Below are 16,633 nucleotides of genomic sequence, written 5' to 3' on the forward strand. Positions count from 1 at the left end.
GTGCCAGACTGTGCCCCGGAGTCTCAGCTCCAGGCAGGAGCAAGTACAGCCACATTTCTAGTTCATCTAGTGGGAGGTGGCCCTGCCCACGGCAGGGGGATTAGAACTGGATGATCTTTAAGGTCCCTTCCAACTCAAACCATGCTATAATCTTAACACAATAGCCACCTTTATTTTCACAACTGTCCGCTCTGTGCAGATGTATTTTGCTTCTCTTCTGCTGCTCTCTGCTCTATGAAGTCAAGGTAGTAAAGTTTGTTCAGAGGCGCATGTCACTTACAAACCAGTAAGCAATTTCTGCCAACCACTCTGATCACGTTCATCTTGAAACTCAGCTAGGGATGTATTTTCCATGTATTTGAGGTGTAAACAGTGCCTGTTTCATATCAAACGATGCACAGAGAACAAAGCCTGCTAATGCACGCAGCAGCACTGCCACTGAAAGGCAGGGACTGTCAGTGACCATCGGGCTGCTCAACAGATTTCCCCAGCACGCCGAGGATGCCAAGTGTTTGATGGGGACACACTCATCCAAGTGGCTCCCCCAACAGTTCAGTGACAAAGGAGAACAATCACATTTAAGTCACCACAATAATATCACTATGATCACATGATTGTTCAAATGATCAGGCCACACAGGACAGAATTAGCCTGGCCAATAGTTCAGATGATTTCTCCTCTGCCAGGATTCCAGGTCTTAAAATAGCCAAGGAATTAGTGCCAGGCACCTACCTGAGCAGCCTGTTACTATCACCTGGGCTTTCCTCTGAAATCTGCCGCCAAGCCTGACCTACAGCCAATAGCAGCAGAGTGTTTCATCTCAGACAATAAAAGGAAAAAGCTAAGTGTGTACCACAAAACCCAAACTGGAATTTCTGCAGATTTGCAATGAAATCCAAATTCTAATTGCAGTCAAAGTGCATTGTCCAATGGGACTGGGTGCCTGCAGTCAGCTATGGCAGGTCGTGTTGGAGTAAGAATAAATCTTGATGCACAACAAAAAGCTACACTCGGTTCTCTGAACTCATACTACTGGCAACAAAAACCTGCCTTCCCATTCCTGGTTCACCCACCCAGAGGCTTATTACAATATCACAACGTGTTTATCGCTCCCTGAAGCAGAAGACACCCATGTTTTATGCAGTCAGTGAGACTAAAATGCAGGGAGAAGATGCTACAGGGCCCAAAGGACAACAGAACTCCTAATACAACCTAGACTGCTGTGACTGCTGGTGAGTTTTCTTTGCAAAGATCTTTGCTTGGTCTAAGAACAGCTGTAAGCAAGACAGGTGTCACTTTTGGTGCTCTCCACAGCTCAGCAGGACGTCCCTCTAAAGGCAGCCACACTCTGCAGGTCCTCGAATATTTTCTGAACAAGGCAGCAGCCCGGTTATAGCACACAGAGCCCCAGTGAATTAGCAAGCGACCTTTGCCCGGTCATCCCAGAGGCAAAGCAGTACAGGCAGTGTGGGCAGATCGTGACTGATCACAAACAGGAGATGAAATTCTGAGCATGTCTTCCTTGGGGATTAAAAAACCCCTCACCCTCTATTTGTGTAACTATGTGACAACTCGTACGAAACACAGACGCCCAGTTACACAGAAGAACCACTACCGAGAGCCAACAGAGTTGAAAAAGTTATTTGTTTTATAACCCGTCATTAATTATAAATGTAAGATAAGGCCGCATCAGCAAGTTCTGAATGGACGGCCTCACATTTTCTTTCAAAACAGCGAGCACTAGAGACAAGTTACAGAATCAACTGAAGGTTCTGGCACAGCGGCAGGCGTGTCATAGCACGGGCACTTGTGAGAACAGAGGCAAGAACACCTTCAAAGGCAGAGAAGCCCGTAGGTCCACTGATGCCTGAACGGGAGGGGTAGGATTTATGAATATTCCTTGCCTAGGAAAGACTGAAACAGTCTAGTCAAGAGGAACTGAGCCAAGGCAGCAGAACCTCCAGAAGCTCCACCTCACCAGTTTTCAAGTTGAGGAAAAACATGGCTACAGCCATCAACTTTTTAAGTCTATTTCTGTTTCTTCACGTAGGGTTGTGCTCTTGGCTTCTTCTTTGGTCTCTGTGCAGCATTCTTAATGTTGGCAGGGGGTAGTTTGAGAGTTATTTCACTGTCCTCTGCGTCATCATCTGCCTGGGAAGCTTTCCGGCGCTCGAGCACTGATGGAGTACAGACTGGAGTAGGATCCTGGAGAGACCAGAAAAACATGATTCATTGCAAAGCAGTCACCTGAGCCAAGTCGTCACTGCCTCTGTGGTACCACAGGGTAACTCAGGCCAGCTCTCCTTCAGAGCTTCCGTGTTAGGGAACATTGTGTTCTTTTCATAACCAGCTACTCTCGTAGACAGCGTTTCTTCAGACAAAAGCATCATTTTCAAAAAAGTGTATGTGAAAGGCAAACGTAAATTAATTCACATTTTCTAACATGCCATTACATATGTTTGCTTTCTAAACTTTCTATTTTCTGATTCAAAGCACTAAGAAAGCCAAAAGGAAAGGAATCGGAAGGAAAAAAATGTATATTTGAGACTGGCATTCAGAAATGCCACATTCAAGCCCACAGCAGAGCTGAAACATCCCACTAACTTCCAGTTGATTGAATGTACGAGTTACCCCACATTCCTCACAATCGGCCCCATCCCAATTATCACAAGTAATCCAGTAACGTTAAACCAAAACCAAACTCACAACGGTGATGAAACAAAACAGAAATGTTAACACTCAACTGACTTTTCAGGCTGTCAGTGCCCCAAATCTCAGCTCTGATGACCTGAGCTTTCACCCTAACGCTAGCTTTGGCTGGCACTAGTTTGCAAAATACTAGACTAGCATCCCTGGAGAGCACGAAGGAAGAAGGCCAGTATAGTACATAAAGGGGAACGGATGGCACTAGACTGCATTGACGATTCAACTCCTGGCTTGCCACAAAAGGTCAGAAATAATACAATGTGGTGCAGACCAACAGAAAGATGCCAGCAAGGAGATTGTTTTGTACAAGTTTAAAGCCCACACGTGGGTGGGGTGCAGGTAACTGTCCCCAGCACCCTGTGCTTCTCCTGCCTCACGCTGGTGCAGAATAGCAGAGGCTGACAGGAGACACACCACTGCCTGGATGCACCCTGGGATCAGCGCTGCTAGTTAAGACACACCAAGCAGAAGCCTTTGCTGGTTAAATGTTCCCACAGGAGAAAGAATGGAGAGAATCCAACCACCCTCCTCCATTCAAGAGTGTTAATACGTATCAAAAGAGCTACTTCTGGCACAAAAATTTCTCAAGCAAACAAAGTCCAGGTTTTCAGGTGTTGAAATGAATATGAGGAAACCAGATGTGGACATGAAACATCTGCCCCAGTGTGAATGGTGAAGCATGGTGCTGGGCACCATCAGGAGCGTTTGATCTTACCTGGCTGCTCAAAGAAATGTTCAGCTTTGATTTCTTGGACGTTTTAAGTTTCGCTCTCATTCTGGAAAGGTCCTGTGCAGCCTAGGAAGGAAGAGAGATCAGGTGGATTACCACAACCTTGCTTGTGTGAAGACACAATCAGTCACTTAACAGGTTTCTTTCCTTCATAACTACAAAATCCTTGTTACAGCAGCTAAGGTTTGAATAAAATGACTTAACAGTGCCACAGAGGTGACCTGGTTTGAACAAAAACACCCAAAGCAATGCAAAAAGAGTTGCTACTGTGCATTTTAAAAAGACAACACGTTAAACAGTATTGCTTAAAATTGAGTATTTCACCCAAGTGCTCTGCAAACTAGCAATACCCTTGGTTGGATTAGGCAAGGTATAGGGGTGGAAGCTCCTGTCTTGGGACCTGCCTTCAAGCGCCTCCCCTGCCAAACTCCCGCACAGGGCCTGGGAAAAGCCCCATTGCTTTTCCATCATCCAGAAACAAATATCAAAATGACAGGATATCCAATTGTTTATACTAACAAAAGAAAAGGAATGTCTTCCCTTGGCTCTTGCGCATTTATCTCTCTAAAGGCAAACCCGTGCGTGTGTAGTGCAGCACAGCAACAGCACTGTCCCCATTTCCAGGAGCTTTTATACAGTTCTTAACGCCAGTAAGTGTTCCTGTGTTCCAGCTTTTATGAGTTCCACGTGAAACACATTATTTTCTTGTATTTAGCATAACCTTAGAAACACATTCCTCATAAAACGCTTATCAAAATGATGCCGAACTTACAAATCCTGGGAAGTCATAATTGAGCCCCTTTTCAGCCAGCCTCTTCCGTAAAAGCTTCTCCTTTCGCAGCAGTCTCTTTGTCATCTTTGCCTTCTGAACGAGTGAGCGAATCTTATTGTACCGTCTGACCGCAGGCTGAGAAGGCTTCAGAAACATTCTCTTACTGTTTTTGAAGAGGTTTTCATGGACCCTTTCAGGAGATATGAACTGACCTGCATCATAAACATAGGACACTGAGTTACAGCAGAGCGACCTTCCCCACAACATGCACTCGCGTAACACAACTCAGTTCTCCTTAAGCTATCCACTGCACCAGCAGAGCACTCATATAGCATTTTTGGATCACAGAAGATGGAAAATAACTAAACATATATAACTATAACCACTAAGAGAACTGATAATGCATGGATAGAAAAAAAGAATACTTTTCCAGCGTCACCCACAAAACAGTCAGAGAAACTTGTTTTGCAAAAGTTGATGCACATAGCTCATAATCCCTTATACAGCAAATGTTGCTATCACCATGCCTGAGAAACTAGGCAATTTCATTGATCTTTTAATCAAAAAAAGCCCCTTATGTTTAACTACAGAGAAGACAGCAGCTGCAGGGGTTAAAAATACTTAATTTTAAAAAACCACCCAGATCCTCCTAACACTCCAGAAGAAAAAAAATAAAATCACACTGACTATGAATTTCTTTTGCAGGTTAGAAAACTTACACTTCAGTTCATATGGTCACTTGTGCTCATACTTACACTTCAGCAGCCTTTCAGAAAACAGGTAGTTGTTCATTGTGTCGGCCACAATCTTAGCCACATCATCGGACTCAAACTCTATAAACCCATAGCCTTTGGTAGCTCCAGTCTACAAGGAATGACACAAAGAAATCTGAAATGATAACTTGACACCTGAAGGACTTAATTAAAAATAATTTATACAGCCAAAGTCATAGCCCACTCTCAGGTAAACACAAGTAATTTCACAAGGGTCAGTGAGACCATGAAAAGCATCAGATCTAGTCCTAAATTGCTAACACATTATTTGTAAATATATATTTGTATATGAAACAAACCGCTCACCAATACTATTTGACAAAAAACCCAAACCTGCCCTGAATTGCTGTTACCAAAGGAATACAGCATTAATACAATGTGATGATAAATCCAGAAATGAGATGTTAAAATTCATGGTGCATGAAGCAAGAAGAAAACTAAACCAGAGTCTTTTCCATGACATCCCATGTTCTACTTTGAATTCATGTTTTCTGCCAACACCCCTCACCTAAACATATCTGCTTATGGGAAAAAGGGGCTGCAGAAGCTGTCACTGAAGCTGCTCATCTGCAGCCACAGAGTCACAGACAGGTTTGGGTCAGGGGCACCCCTGAAGATTGCCCGTCCCAGCATCGATGACTCCCACACTGTCCATCAGCCCCATCCTTTTGGAAGTACCATTTCCAGGATGCGCCATTGTGTGCAGTGCCCCCTCTGCCCACTCAGGAAACAGCAGCGAAGTTTTCCACATGATGCACATGGAAGGGAGCACCTTGGGCAGGCGGAAAGGGCACAGGGACCTGCTGAGGCACCCCAGGAAGGAGCCAGCCCCGCTCATTTGCTGCGCCTGCAGCGCCTGCGGCAGAGCCTCGGGGCCGCACAGCAATGGCGCGGCCGAAGCTAGGGCAGCCGGCTGCAGCCACATGGATGTGTCCTTCCTGGGCCCCTCGGGAGCGGCGATGGCAGGAACACAGCCCAGCAGGGGCAGCAGCACCCTAGATTGTGGGCAGGAGAGGGGCAGCATTACCTTCTTACTCCTTGAGAGCCTCAGCCGTGTCACCTTCCCAAACTGCTCGAAGTACTCCTGGATCTGCGGCTCACAGAGCCCCCGCGGGAGGTGCCCCACGTACACCACGCCTGGTGTCAGCTCCTCCTGTGGGCAAGGGGTGGGCACGTTAAGTCAGGTCAGATCATAGAATGGTTAGAAGGGACTTCAAAGATCATCCAGTTCCAATCCCCCTGCCATGGCCAGGGACACCTCCCACCAGACCAGGTTGCTGAAAGCCTCATCCAAACTGACTCTGAACAATTCCAGGGATGGGGCATCCACAGCTTCTCTGAGCAACCTGTGCCAGTGCCTCACCACCCTCACTGTGAAGAATTTCCTCCTACTGTCTAATCTAGACCTTCCCCTTTCCAATTATAAGCCATTCCCCCTAGTCCTATCGCTACACACCTTCATAAAAGTCCCTCAACAACTTCCCTTTAGGCCCTTTCCAGGTACTGGAGACTGCTCTAAGGTCTCCTCGGAGCTTTCTCTTCTCCAGGCTGAACAACCCCAGCTCTCTCAGCCCGTCCTCACAGCAGAGATGCTCCCGCACTCTGATCATTTTCATAGACGGACCCGTTCCCACAGTCCCACTTCATTCTTCCACTGGGGAGTCCAGAACTGGAAGCGGGACTCCGGGTGGGGTCTCAAGAGAGCGGAGGAGCAGGTCCCTCTCCCTCCCTCCCGCCCGTTCACACGCGCTCACCTTGCCCGCCCGGCCGCTGCGCGCCCGCTGCACTTTCTGCTGCAACTCGCGCTGCAGCCGCGGCTCCAGGGCCAGGAACGACTTGGCCGGCGCGGCCGCCCCTGCGGACACGGGCCCTGCGTCCTCCGCCATGCTGCGCCCCCGCCGGAAATGCGCCCCCGCCGGAAGTGCGTCACCGCCCGCGCCGCGCAGGCGCACAGCACCGGGGCGGGGCGCTCAGGCAGCGCGCGGGGCAGCCCTCTGCGGCGCGGTCAGGCAGCACGGAGCGCAGCCCCACGCCGTAGCGCGGAAGGCCCCTCCTCCTCTGCGGCGCGATCAGGCAGCGCTCGGGGCAGCCCCGCGCTGGAGCGAAGAAGGCCACCCCTGCGGCGCGGTCGGGCTCCAGGGCGGGAGGCAGCGCGGGCACCATGTCGGTGAGCGACATGTTCGTGGCGCTGCAGGGCGCCCTCACCGCCGACCAGGACATCCGCGAGGTGCGACGGGGATGGCGCTAGAGGGGAACTCGGGGAGGCTTGGGGCCTGGGGAGCCCAGGGCCGAGGGGGGCGGGCGGGAGCTTGGGGCCGTGGAGCGCGGCCACGGGGGGTGAGGGCTGGAGGCCGTGCGGTGTGGCGATTGGTGGGGGACTTGGGGCCGTGGAGTGTGTGTGGGGGAGGAACTCGGGGTCACGGAGCACTGGGAGGCCTCCGGGGCTCGGGGTCGTGGAGCGCGGGGAGGCCTGCGGGGCTCGGGGCCCCAAGGACCGGGCTGACGGCAGGTGCCTGTCCCCGCAGGAGATCCGGAAGGTGGTGCAGGCGCTGGAGCAGACGGCGCGGGAGATGCTGACGCTGATGCAGGGCGTGCACCAGGGACCCGGCTTCCAGGACAGTGAGTCTCGCCCTGGGGAGCGGGGAAAAGCCCCGCGTTTTGGGGGAGCAGGCAGCGCCCTGGGGTACGCGGGTCTGTTTTTCACGGGAGGAGGAGCTTTCCTAGGTGACCGTTCTGCGTGGGCGTCCCTGGGGTGCCATGCATGGGCTCTCAGAGGCTGCGGGGTGAGGGATGTGTGTGCCGTTGGGAGGATTCAAGCCAAATAAGTAGAAAACCTGCCATTCATCCTCAGGGAATGTTGCTTTTTTCCTCCTCTACCCTTAGCCGCTCGGTCTTTCACTGTCTTGGTGCAGAAGAGCTTGTTCTTCTTACAGCTGCTGGCTTTCTGGGTTGTTGCGTTGGCTTATGGGTTTCCTGCTAAATGACATGCACGTAGATTTTTGTAACTTCATAGAATCACCAGGTTGGAAAAGACCCGCTGGATCATCAAGTCCAACCATTTCTATCAATCACTAATCCATGTCCCTCAGCACCTCATGCACCAGTGCCTTAAACGCCTCCAGGGAAGGTGACTCAACCACCTCCCTGGGCAGCCTCTTCCCGTTTGTGACCACCTGTTGGGCCTTTCTGCCTGTATCTTCTTTTCTTTCTCCTGTGCCCTCAAAAGTTGCAATCCTGAGTGCTCTGGCGGTGGTGGGGGAAGCAGGGGAATTTAGCCTGGTTTGCATGAGACTGCACACGTGTATAAAATCTGCCTAATATTGCAAAATATAAAGGGAGTTTGTACAGGCTGATGGAGCAGGAGCTGCCCTTGATGTATGTTTGGGTGGCCACTGGAAAGGTTCTGCTGGTTTTGAGGTTTGGGCTGTAGCTTGCCTGGTTCCTTGTTTTCAGTCGAAGTTTGTTTAAGATTTTAATGTAATGTCTCTGGGCCAGCCTGGTTGCTACAGGGTGCAAGAACAGTTCTGAAGGCCTGGATACCAAATGCACTCTTTCTGCTCCCTCACTCCCATTTTCAGACTTACTGGTGAAACGACTGTAATAAATAAGGTTTTTTTCCTAAATACATGATTTAAAAACTATTTTTTTTTCAAGTTGATGAATATCTCCTGAGCAGAAGCATCCATTCTGACTTTCTTGCAAACTCTTGAGAAGAATGTAGGAAGGGGAAATATCTGGCAGGCCACCCCTGGGAGGTGATTAGAGGGGGGAACCTCTCCAGGTCTGATCCATTTACCTGCAGAGCTGACTGCTAGTTATCAGCCTGGTGACGCTCCTGCTGGAGCTCGAGGCTTGGGATTTCTCTGGGCTCCAAGATGGTACGTGTTTAACAACCTGCAATGCCTGAGGTTTGGCCTCTGCTGGTGAGGGCAGCTTCCACCTCCTTAGGAAATCTGACCATTCCAAAAATTAGACCTGCCAACTGGCTAATGTACACAGGCATGCACTCATCTTTCAAAGCTGAACTTTGGATGTTTTGCCAGTTGTTTTCTGTGGGCATCAGCTTCAGGTGTTGCTTTCCAGCATTTAATAAGTGAAGTCCTGTGTTTGTCTCAGTGTATTTCCACTTGAGTTTTAATTGTGGGAGAGAGCTGGTCTTGGAACTTGTGGAATCTGAGAAGAGATTTGGAATAATTACAGTTAAAAAATGAGGAAAAAAGAAAGCACAGTTTAATACTTGCAACAGGAAGATAAGGAATACATGCTTAATGGGTTAGAAATTAATTCATGATAATAGACCTGTCAGCTTGTCATCAATTACAAGCATAATAAGTCAGTCAGTGAAGGTTTAGATTAATAAAAGTTTACAGCAGAATAATGTGGTGCTGATTAACAGGAGGATTGGTAGGGGGACAAACAGTGCTTGTCAGCTGTCACATATTTAGACTACAGTTTTATTTGATAGTGATTGTAGTTCTGTGCTCTGTGCAGTGGCTGCCTGGCTCACGGCAGCATCTAGTTTGTGGAGTCAGTGCTGCGTTTTTACTAAGAAACTAGAATGATTCTTCCTTAGTAGATTAAAAAGAGATAAACAGTTATTCTTGTAAGTATGAAAGAGAGGATTATTTGTGGAAGTGGAGTTCAGACTTTGTAGCATCAGGAATTTTAGCCAGGTATATTTGTATTCCAAAATATAAGAAATACTACTAATCCTATATTTTGAACTATACAAACATTAAATTATAAATAAACTATAGAAACTAAACTAATAAATGGAAAAGTCTCAGATTTCTTTGGTAGAAGCCTGTTGACTGATCCTTTGTAATTATTCTTGCGTCATCAGTTGGGGTAGAGTGAAGAACACTCAAGGAGGCAACAGAGAAAACAGGGAAGGGATTTGCACCAGGCTGATCAATCTGTCCTTCCAAAGAGAAGGGTCAGGGGTGACATGAGCTCTGTTAGTGGAACTACAGGATAGCTGGAAGTTCCATGGAAGGCAATTTCCTGTAACAGTCAGTAGTATTTCAAGTGTTATGTCGCACAATGCCTTTCCTCTGTTCTCCAGGAATTAAAATGCCTCCTGGCTAAGCCGGTTTTCATTGAGTTTTCCATCAAACCTCCTCGCTGTGAGGCAGCCACCTGCCCACAGACAACAGCTGTTTCACAGTTCCATGGTCTCTCCCTGCAGCCACATGAGACTGTGTTTAGCTGTGGGACAAGCACTTTCAGCTATGGGGAAGGGAAGGACAACCAGTGGAGCTTTAGGCCAGCAGCCTCCAGAACAGGGTTAGGGGGTTGCTCTCTTTTTAGTAAAGCTTGTTAGAAAAAATCATTCATCACTGCTTTCTGATGTAGCTTCTGTGAGTCTTGTTTAAATAATCCCAGCTTCTGCACATGAAGGTGCAGGAGAGCCTGTCAGGTTGATCTTCTGCCTTCCTTGGGTCATGATCATGTTTTCTGAGAAGGCTGCAGTTAAGTACAGGTTTGAGTTCTTTTGGGCCCTGGTGCCGTGGGTGCAGTGTGGCTGTAACTCGTACCAATAAACGGGAGGGGGCAGTGGGTGATACATCAACAAGAGACCATTCTCTGCCGAGGCAGAGCATAGTTGGCACAGGCTAACACCCAGCTCCTTCAAATACAGTGTTTAAAGTGGCAAATGCAGTTTCCTGAAGGGATGTTGCACCTCATCAAACCAAGCTCTGATTGATGAGAAAAAAATGTCATGAGATTTTCAGATGGAGAAAGGGAAGTTGCTTTTCCTTTAACTGTACGAGTGGTTTGGTGGAGCTGCTTGGTGCACGTGCTTTCTTTAGGCCCAGCTGCTGTATGCCAGGCTCCTTTGCTTGTTGGTTTGATCCACAGGCAGGCACTTTGTTCCTCCGTTCCTGCTTCCATCTGTTTGCATCCCCCATTGCCTCTTGGTCTGTAGGCTGTGTGACCTTTCCTGTCTTTCATAGCGAGAGTAATTGATTATGATTGGTAGTGATTCTGAAATAACACTGGGGCCTCTTGGCTCAAGATTGACGCTGAGGGTAGAGCCGATCAGACAGCCCAGAACGCAGGAGTGCTTCTCTTCTACTCGTGTGACTCACGATGTGACAGTATTTCTCAGACTGACTCCACGTGTCAGTAAGCTGTCTTGGACAACAAAGGAGCATGAATAGTGCTGTCTACACCAGAAAACTCTGTTTCCAAACCCCTTTTCTCTGTCAGGTGCTGAATGTCGCGCTGTTTATTTTTCAGTACCAACGAAATGTCAGAAGGCTCGTGAACACTTCAGTACAGTGAAAACACAGCTGGAATCTCTGAAGACAAAGTTTCCTTCTGATCAGTATTACAGGTATGCAGAATCACACCTAGCCAGACGTGGATATGGGGATTGCCTGGGCATATTCAGCATCATTAATGAGGAAGAATGATTTAAAGGTTTATGGGCTGAAGGCATTTTTCTGTTTGAAAAGAAAATAACAGTAGAGAAGCGTGAGATTTTTATCAGCATAGATAAAAAATGATTTTGTCTAAACACTATAACTTTTCAGTAAAAATATTCAGTATTTAATTATTCTAGAAATTTTTTTTAAAAAAAGAAATTTAAGTAATTAATGTTCTGTGGGAGCTGCCCTTGTTTCTGGGAGCAGGGCGTTTGCTGCTCCATTAATTTCAGTTAAGCTGTTTGTTTTGGGACATTCCTGAAAACAGAGCTCTGAGTCTGTTATAAAATGGCTGTTTGATGCTGCAGATACTAAACGAGGTTGTCACTGTTGTGTTTCGTTGCTGCCAGGAGGGGACAGTGTCTAGCAAGAGCACTGCAAAGAACAGGGATCAGCTCAGATCTACTGAGGGAAGATGGGAGGGGAAGCCCTGGTTGTCTTGTGGGCAGGACAACCTGAAAAACTCCAGGAACTGAGTAGGAGCATGAGCAAATGCTGGTGTCCAGTGTAATGCCCGGGGGGGGCAGTTCTGGAGGTGCAAGGAGAGGGCTTTTGGTTGGTGTTGTTAAGCCAGAAATGTTGCCAAGTGCTGTGTATAAAGGTAGAAAACATAATGTATACGTAATGACTGCTTGTTGCTGAACTCTGCAGTAACATGTTACTTATTTATACCTTGACTTGGTGTTTTTTCAACAGATTTCATGAGCACTGGAGGTTTGTGCTTCAGCGGCTGGTGTTTCTGGCAGCGTTCGTAGTCTACTTGGAATCAGAAACATTGGTGACCCAACAAACTGTGGCAGAAATCCTGGGAAGTAAGTTCATGTTGTAACCAAGGAGAAAGCTTGTGACGTTTTCAGACATGTTAGCGTTCAGAGGTACCGGGAAAGAGCAGAACTTCATTTCTTCCTAAGAAATAAGTCCCAACAGTTATCTGGTATTTGATTTCATTATATAAACAACAAATTATTTTAGAAGGTAGGAATCGGCAAATCTAATGTGAATAGAAGTGTTTATTCACTAATAAGTTCTTAATTGATGAAGATTATTCATCTAAATTGCATAAATGAGAGCTTGTTTTTCTCGGGTTTTTTTTTTTTTATTTTATTTTGGTGTTTTAAAAGTGTGGAAAACAGATTCAGTTCTTATGCTGTAAGAGAACTGTGTCCTGACAGAGTGAAGGGTTTGGAAAAACAAAACAGGAAGATATTAGCTTATAAACAACCACAGGCCCCTGTCCTGTACATTGACGTTGATTCAGTTATGTTGTTGGATCAGTTAGCATCTGTTGCACATCCAGCCGAGGGTGTATGTGATGCTAAATCAAAATGCTGAGAAGAGGCAGTAGCTACATCACGTACAGGAAAAAGCTGACTTCTCTCTTGTAACAGTATCTCATAAATTTGCTATTTTAAATTGGCTCCAGAAAACAAATGCAATTCCAGCTCGCTTGTTTTGTTCCTATTCAGCATCACCTGATTACTGCTCTGTTTTTCATCTTAGTTGAAGCTGATCGAGAGCGAGGCTTCCACCTGGACATTGAGGATTATCTTTCAGGCATATTAACTCTTGCCAGTGAGCTGGTAAGGAAGATATTCATGCATATGTTTGGATTGAAACTGACCTGAAAAAATAAGTAATGTGTTTTTTAACTTTCCTGAGTTGTTCCTGAAAGCTGTGATACGCAGCACCTTGATCTGAACTTATTGCCCACGGCCTCCCTGCGTGCTAGAGCTGTTCCTTCCTGGTATTTTAAGATTTAAACTAGTCACTTGATTGAAAATCTGGGACTGTCGACAACGAAAAGGTAGATCCAAGTATAAATAATCTGACTGCTGGGAACAACACTGCTTTACGTGGTATGGTAACTGCTGGGAATAATGATGTGGTGTGGATGGGTTCCTCTGCTGATGTTCCCCTCTGTGTCTTCCTCTCGTAGGCCAGGCTGGCAGTGAACAGCGTCACTGCTGGTGACTATTCTCGTCCTCTGCGCATCTCAACTTTTATCAACGAGCTGGATTCTGGCTTCCGTCTCCTCAACCTGAAGAACGACTCCCTGAGGAAACGTTATGATGGCCTGAAATATGATGTCAAGAAAATTGAGGAAGTGGTTTATGACTTGTCGATCAGAGGACTCAGTAAGGAGGCAACTGGTGGTGCGGGTGGAGAGAAATGAAGGCTGCTCGTTTTAGTGGCATCGATTACCTCAGATGGTTGCCAATCTAGGAAGTGTGCTAGGAAAGCCTTCCCACAGTAGTTTAGAAGAACTGCAGCTGAAAGCTGCTCTCTATTTTCTTACAAAAATTGTAGTGCGGGTGTTAGATCTCCAAATGTTTTGTAAAATCATGGCTAGGTTTGGGCAGGAGGCTCTGTTTCCCGTGGAATTCCTCTGCTGAAACACGTGGTGCTGTTCTGTGCAGCAATCGGGCAGCAACTCCCAAGAGCTGAAATTCTCATTAATTCCATAGTGTCGCTTCACTGCTCTGGCAGCGACGTGCTTCAGCTGTCTCTGCTCACACACCTTTGAAGATGTGTGCACAGCACACGGCTCAATACAGATTCATGTGAGAGTTTAAAAAACACAGTTTGTAAATATCTACACATTTTTTAAGACACTGATTTTTTTTTTTTTTTGCCTTTTTGTTTCTTAAATTTTCACCCTTGTTAGGAAGAGGAACATATTTGCATAACTGTTTATTAACCATATTTTTTAAATGGCTTCTGTTTTATGTATCCCCCTTAACTGAGAAATCACTGAGTATATTCCTGAGAATTCCTCCATTGGCTGGTGCTGGACACCCGGGCACCATCTCTTTCTTTCTTTCTCTTTCTTTCTTTCTCTTTCTTCCTTTCTCTTTCTTCCTTTCCTCCAAGATTTCTGTTACTGCAGAGAGCAAGGTTTTCTCAAACACCTGCTTTCTCTGGCAGGTGTTTGTTGTACTGATGTGAGTGAATGCTGAGTTTCAGTATCATCATTTGCCTTGAGAACTCAGTGTAACCAACGTTTATTTTGACTATCAAGGTTTCTGAATAGGGGAGTGACAACTGATCAACTGCAGGTAGTTCCTGAGTTTTAACAACCTGTATAGGCCACCCCTGTACCCGTGTCCTGGGATTAAAAAAAAACACATTAAAACTGTAGTTGATGTGGTAAAATGTTTGTATCCTCAGAAGAGGGGAAATCACTGCTTTCAGATACTTTGCATGTAAGGTGTTTGCAAACACCAGCAACCGCTTTCATTTGTGTAAACGGACAGACTCTTACCTTCCCAGGTGTTCTCTTCTCCTGAATGACTTTGGGTTTTGCCATTCTCCTACTTCTGCTGGTGCAGGAGGGTTAAGGAGAGAAGCTGACTTCTTCAGGAGAAGGAATGTTTCCCAAGAATGAACATGAACAGTCAAGTTTATGTGGGGATTTGTTAGTGATTAATTTTGTTAGCAAAGATTTTCCATTGTTTCAGTTAGGATTTTGGTTTGTTTATTTGGATGAAAATGGTTTCTTGGTTATTTTGGCCAATAAAAGCCGTTCTTTGATTTTGGCCGTTTGTAACTCTGCCTGTTGTCTGGTTATCTGCCGTTATTTACTTCCCTTCCTGGGTTCCTGCTCTGAAATATCGTGATTTAAGTTCAGCCTTCAGCTGTCCTCAGACAGCACCAGAGTCCCTCACTCTGGCTGTTACATACCCCACTCCTACCAGCTGCCGATGGAGCCCAAGTTGCGCTGCTGACAGATTTTGTAGCTTTTCATTTTAATTTTGACCGATTTCACCGAGTAAAATGGCAGAGGCACAGGGGAGTTTATCGTTACTGTATCTAAGATGTGGCAAGGTTCATCTGCAGAGCATCTCATCTTTCATGTGTGTCCTCATCCTTGTATCTTATGTCACATAAGGTAGGGAGAAGGTGACACCCCACTTTCACAGCTGAGGAAAATGAGGTGTGACTTCCTCAGTCCCACAGCATTGAGACCAGCTGTCAGAGTAGCTCTTTGTTCTTTCTCTGTGCCACTATTTGCTTGTTTCTCGCTCTAACCCTGTGGAGGTGGGAGGAAGGAAGGGGCTTAAGCCAGTCCTACTGCTAAAAGCAGAGACTTGGGGTGAAACAGCACCCCGAGAGCTCTGAGACAGCTGCACAGGCCTAGGTCACGCAGGAAATGTGTGGGAGCAAGGGAATTGCAGAAAGGCTTCTTGGGCATCAGTCTGATGTCTCTCAGGTCGGAGGCAGCCTGCCATGTGGGATGGGGACGTGAGGCCACGTGGCGGGTCAGGTTCTGGTTGTGGGGCAGATGTTTTTTTAGGCTCTGTGCTGGCTTCTGTCCCAGTTGCTCCAGTTGTGTTGGGTCATGGAACAGGTCTGCTTCCTGACACAGGATCCCATGTGCCTTAAACAGCTTTCAGGAGCTCCTAGATCTGCTGGATCTTGCACCTTACATGGTGCTGGTGGAGACAGAGCAGAGCTGCACCACAGAGGGACGACTGGAAAAGCAAGTCTCTTACCTAAGGAATGGGATCCTTCTGTCTAAGGCTCTGTGGAGAGCAAGTGCCTGAGACCCTCCGGCGTTGTGTTCCTTTTCCATTACTAGGTTTTGGGAGAGCCTAGCATTTTCTTCTTGAAAAGCATCATTTGCAAGAGCCAGGCTGCATAGTGCATTCCCAAGCCTGATTAAGTAACATGGGGAAGGGAAAAGGAAACCACAAGCTTTCTCCCTAGTCTGCAGCACAGAAAAGCTGGGGGCATGGGTTTTCTGGCTTCCTCTGTGCCGAGGTAGCCTGCAGGACCTTGTGGCCTTGGCTCTGAATCTGCACATCTCTCTGGTCCTAAGTGATGTGTCTGTCCCAGAGCTGGGAGCAGAGGGAAGAAGACGACTCAGAAGGACTTGAGCAGGGAGGGAGGGCTCTCTGAGACTTCCCTTTCGCAGGGGTAACAGGAGCAGGCTAGCCAGCTGGGAACAGCAGTGAGACGGAGCTCTGAGGACTGCAGAGGCTTGATGGCTTGCAGTGAATCAGATGCACTTGAACTCTGAACAAGTAATTCCTGTTGGCTCTGAATGGACTGTGCAGCGTGCGGTGGCAGCTGGGAGTGCGTCAGCGCAGGAGCACTGGAGAGTCTGACTCAACTACAGCAGCCGTTCCCTGAGCCACTTCAGCCTGGAGTGTGTTCCAGGGAGTGCTCTCTTGGATCATTTTTGTATTCGCTTGCTGGCGTGGTGGTTCCCACCCCCCCT

General features: G+C 47.2%; 2 protein-coding genes across 2 annotated transcripts; one reads left to right on the plus strand and one right to left on the minus strand.

Moving 5' to 3' along the window:
* Positions 1-1,627: 1,627 nt before the first annotated feature.
* NIFK (nucleolar protein interacting with the FHA domain of MKI67) lies at positions 1,628-6,874 on the minus strand. The gene is made up of 6 exons (XM_069861420.1): positions 6,736-6,874; positions 6,009-6,134; positions 4,964-5,072; positions 4,209-4,420; positions 3,422-3,502; positions 1,628-2,205 (listed from the first exon to the last, which is right to left on the minus strand). The coding sequence occupies exons 1-6, from the start codon at positions 6,865-6,867 to the stop codon at positions 2,029-2,031; spliced, it is 837 nt and encodes a 278-aa protein (XP_069717521.1). The 5' UTR covers positions 6,868-6,874; the 3' UTR covers positions 1,628-2,028.
* Positions 6,875-7,074: 200 nt separating this feature from the next.
* On the plus strand, positions 7,075-14,964 carry TSN (translin). Its single transcript, XM_069861421.1, has 6 exons — positions 7,075-7,208; positions 7,507-7,600; positions 11,225-11,321; positions 12,109-12,224; positions 12,913-12,992; positions 13,349-14,964. The coding sequence occupies exons 1-6, from the start codon at positions 7,143-7,145 to the stop codon at positions 13,583-13,585; spliced, it is 690 nt and encodes a 229-aa protein (XP_069717522.1). The 5' UTR covers positions 7,075-7,142; the 3' UTR covers positions 13,586-14,964.
* The last annotated feature ends 1,669 nt before the right edge of the window (positions 14,965-16,633 follow it).

The sequence above is a fragment of the Phaenicophaeus curvirostris genome, chromosome 7 (assembly GCF_032191515.1).
Source record: "Phaenicophaeus curvirostris isolate KB17595 chromosome 7, BPBGC_Pcur_1.0, whole genome shotgun sequence".
Classification (NCBI taxonomy): Eukaryota; Metazoa; Chordata; class Aves; order Cuculiformes; family Cuculidae; genus Phaenicophaeus; species Phaenicophaeus curvirostris.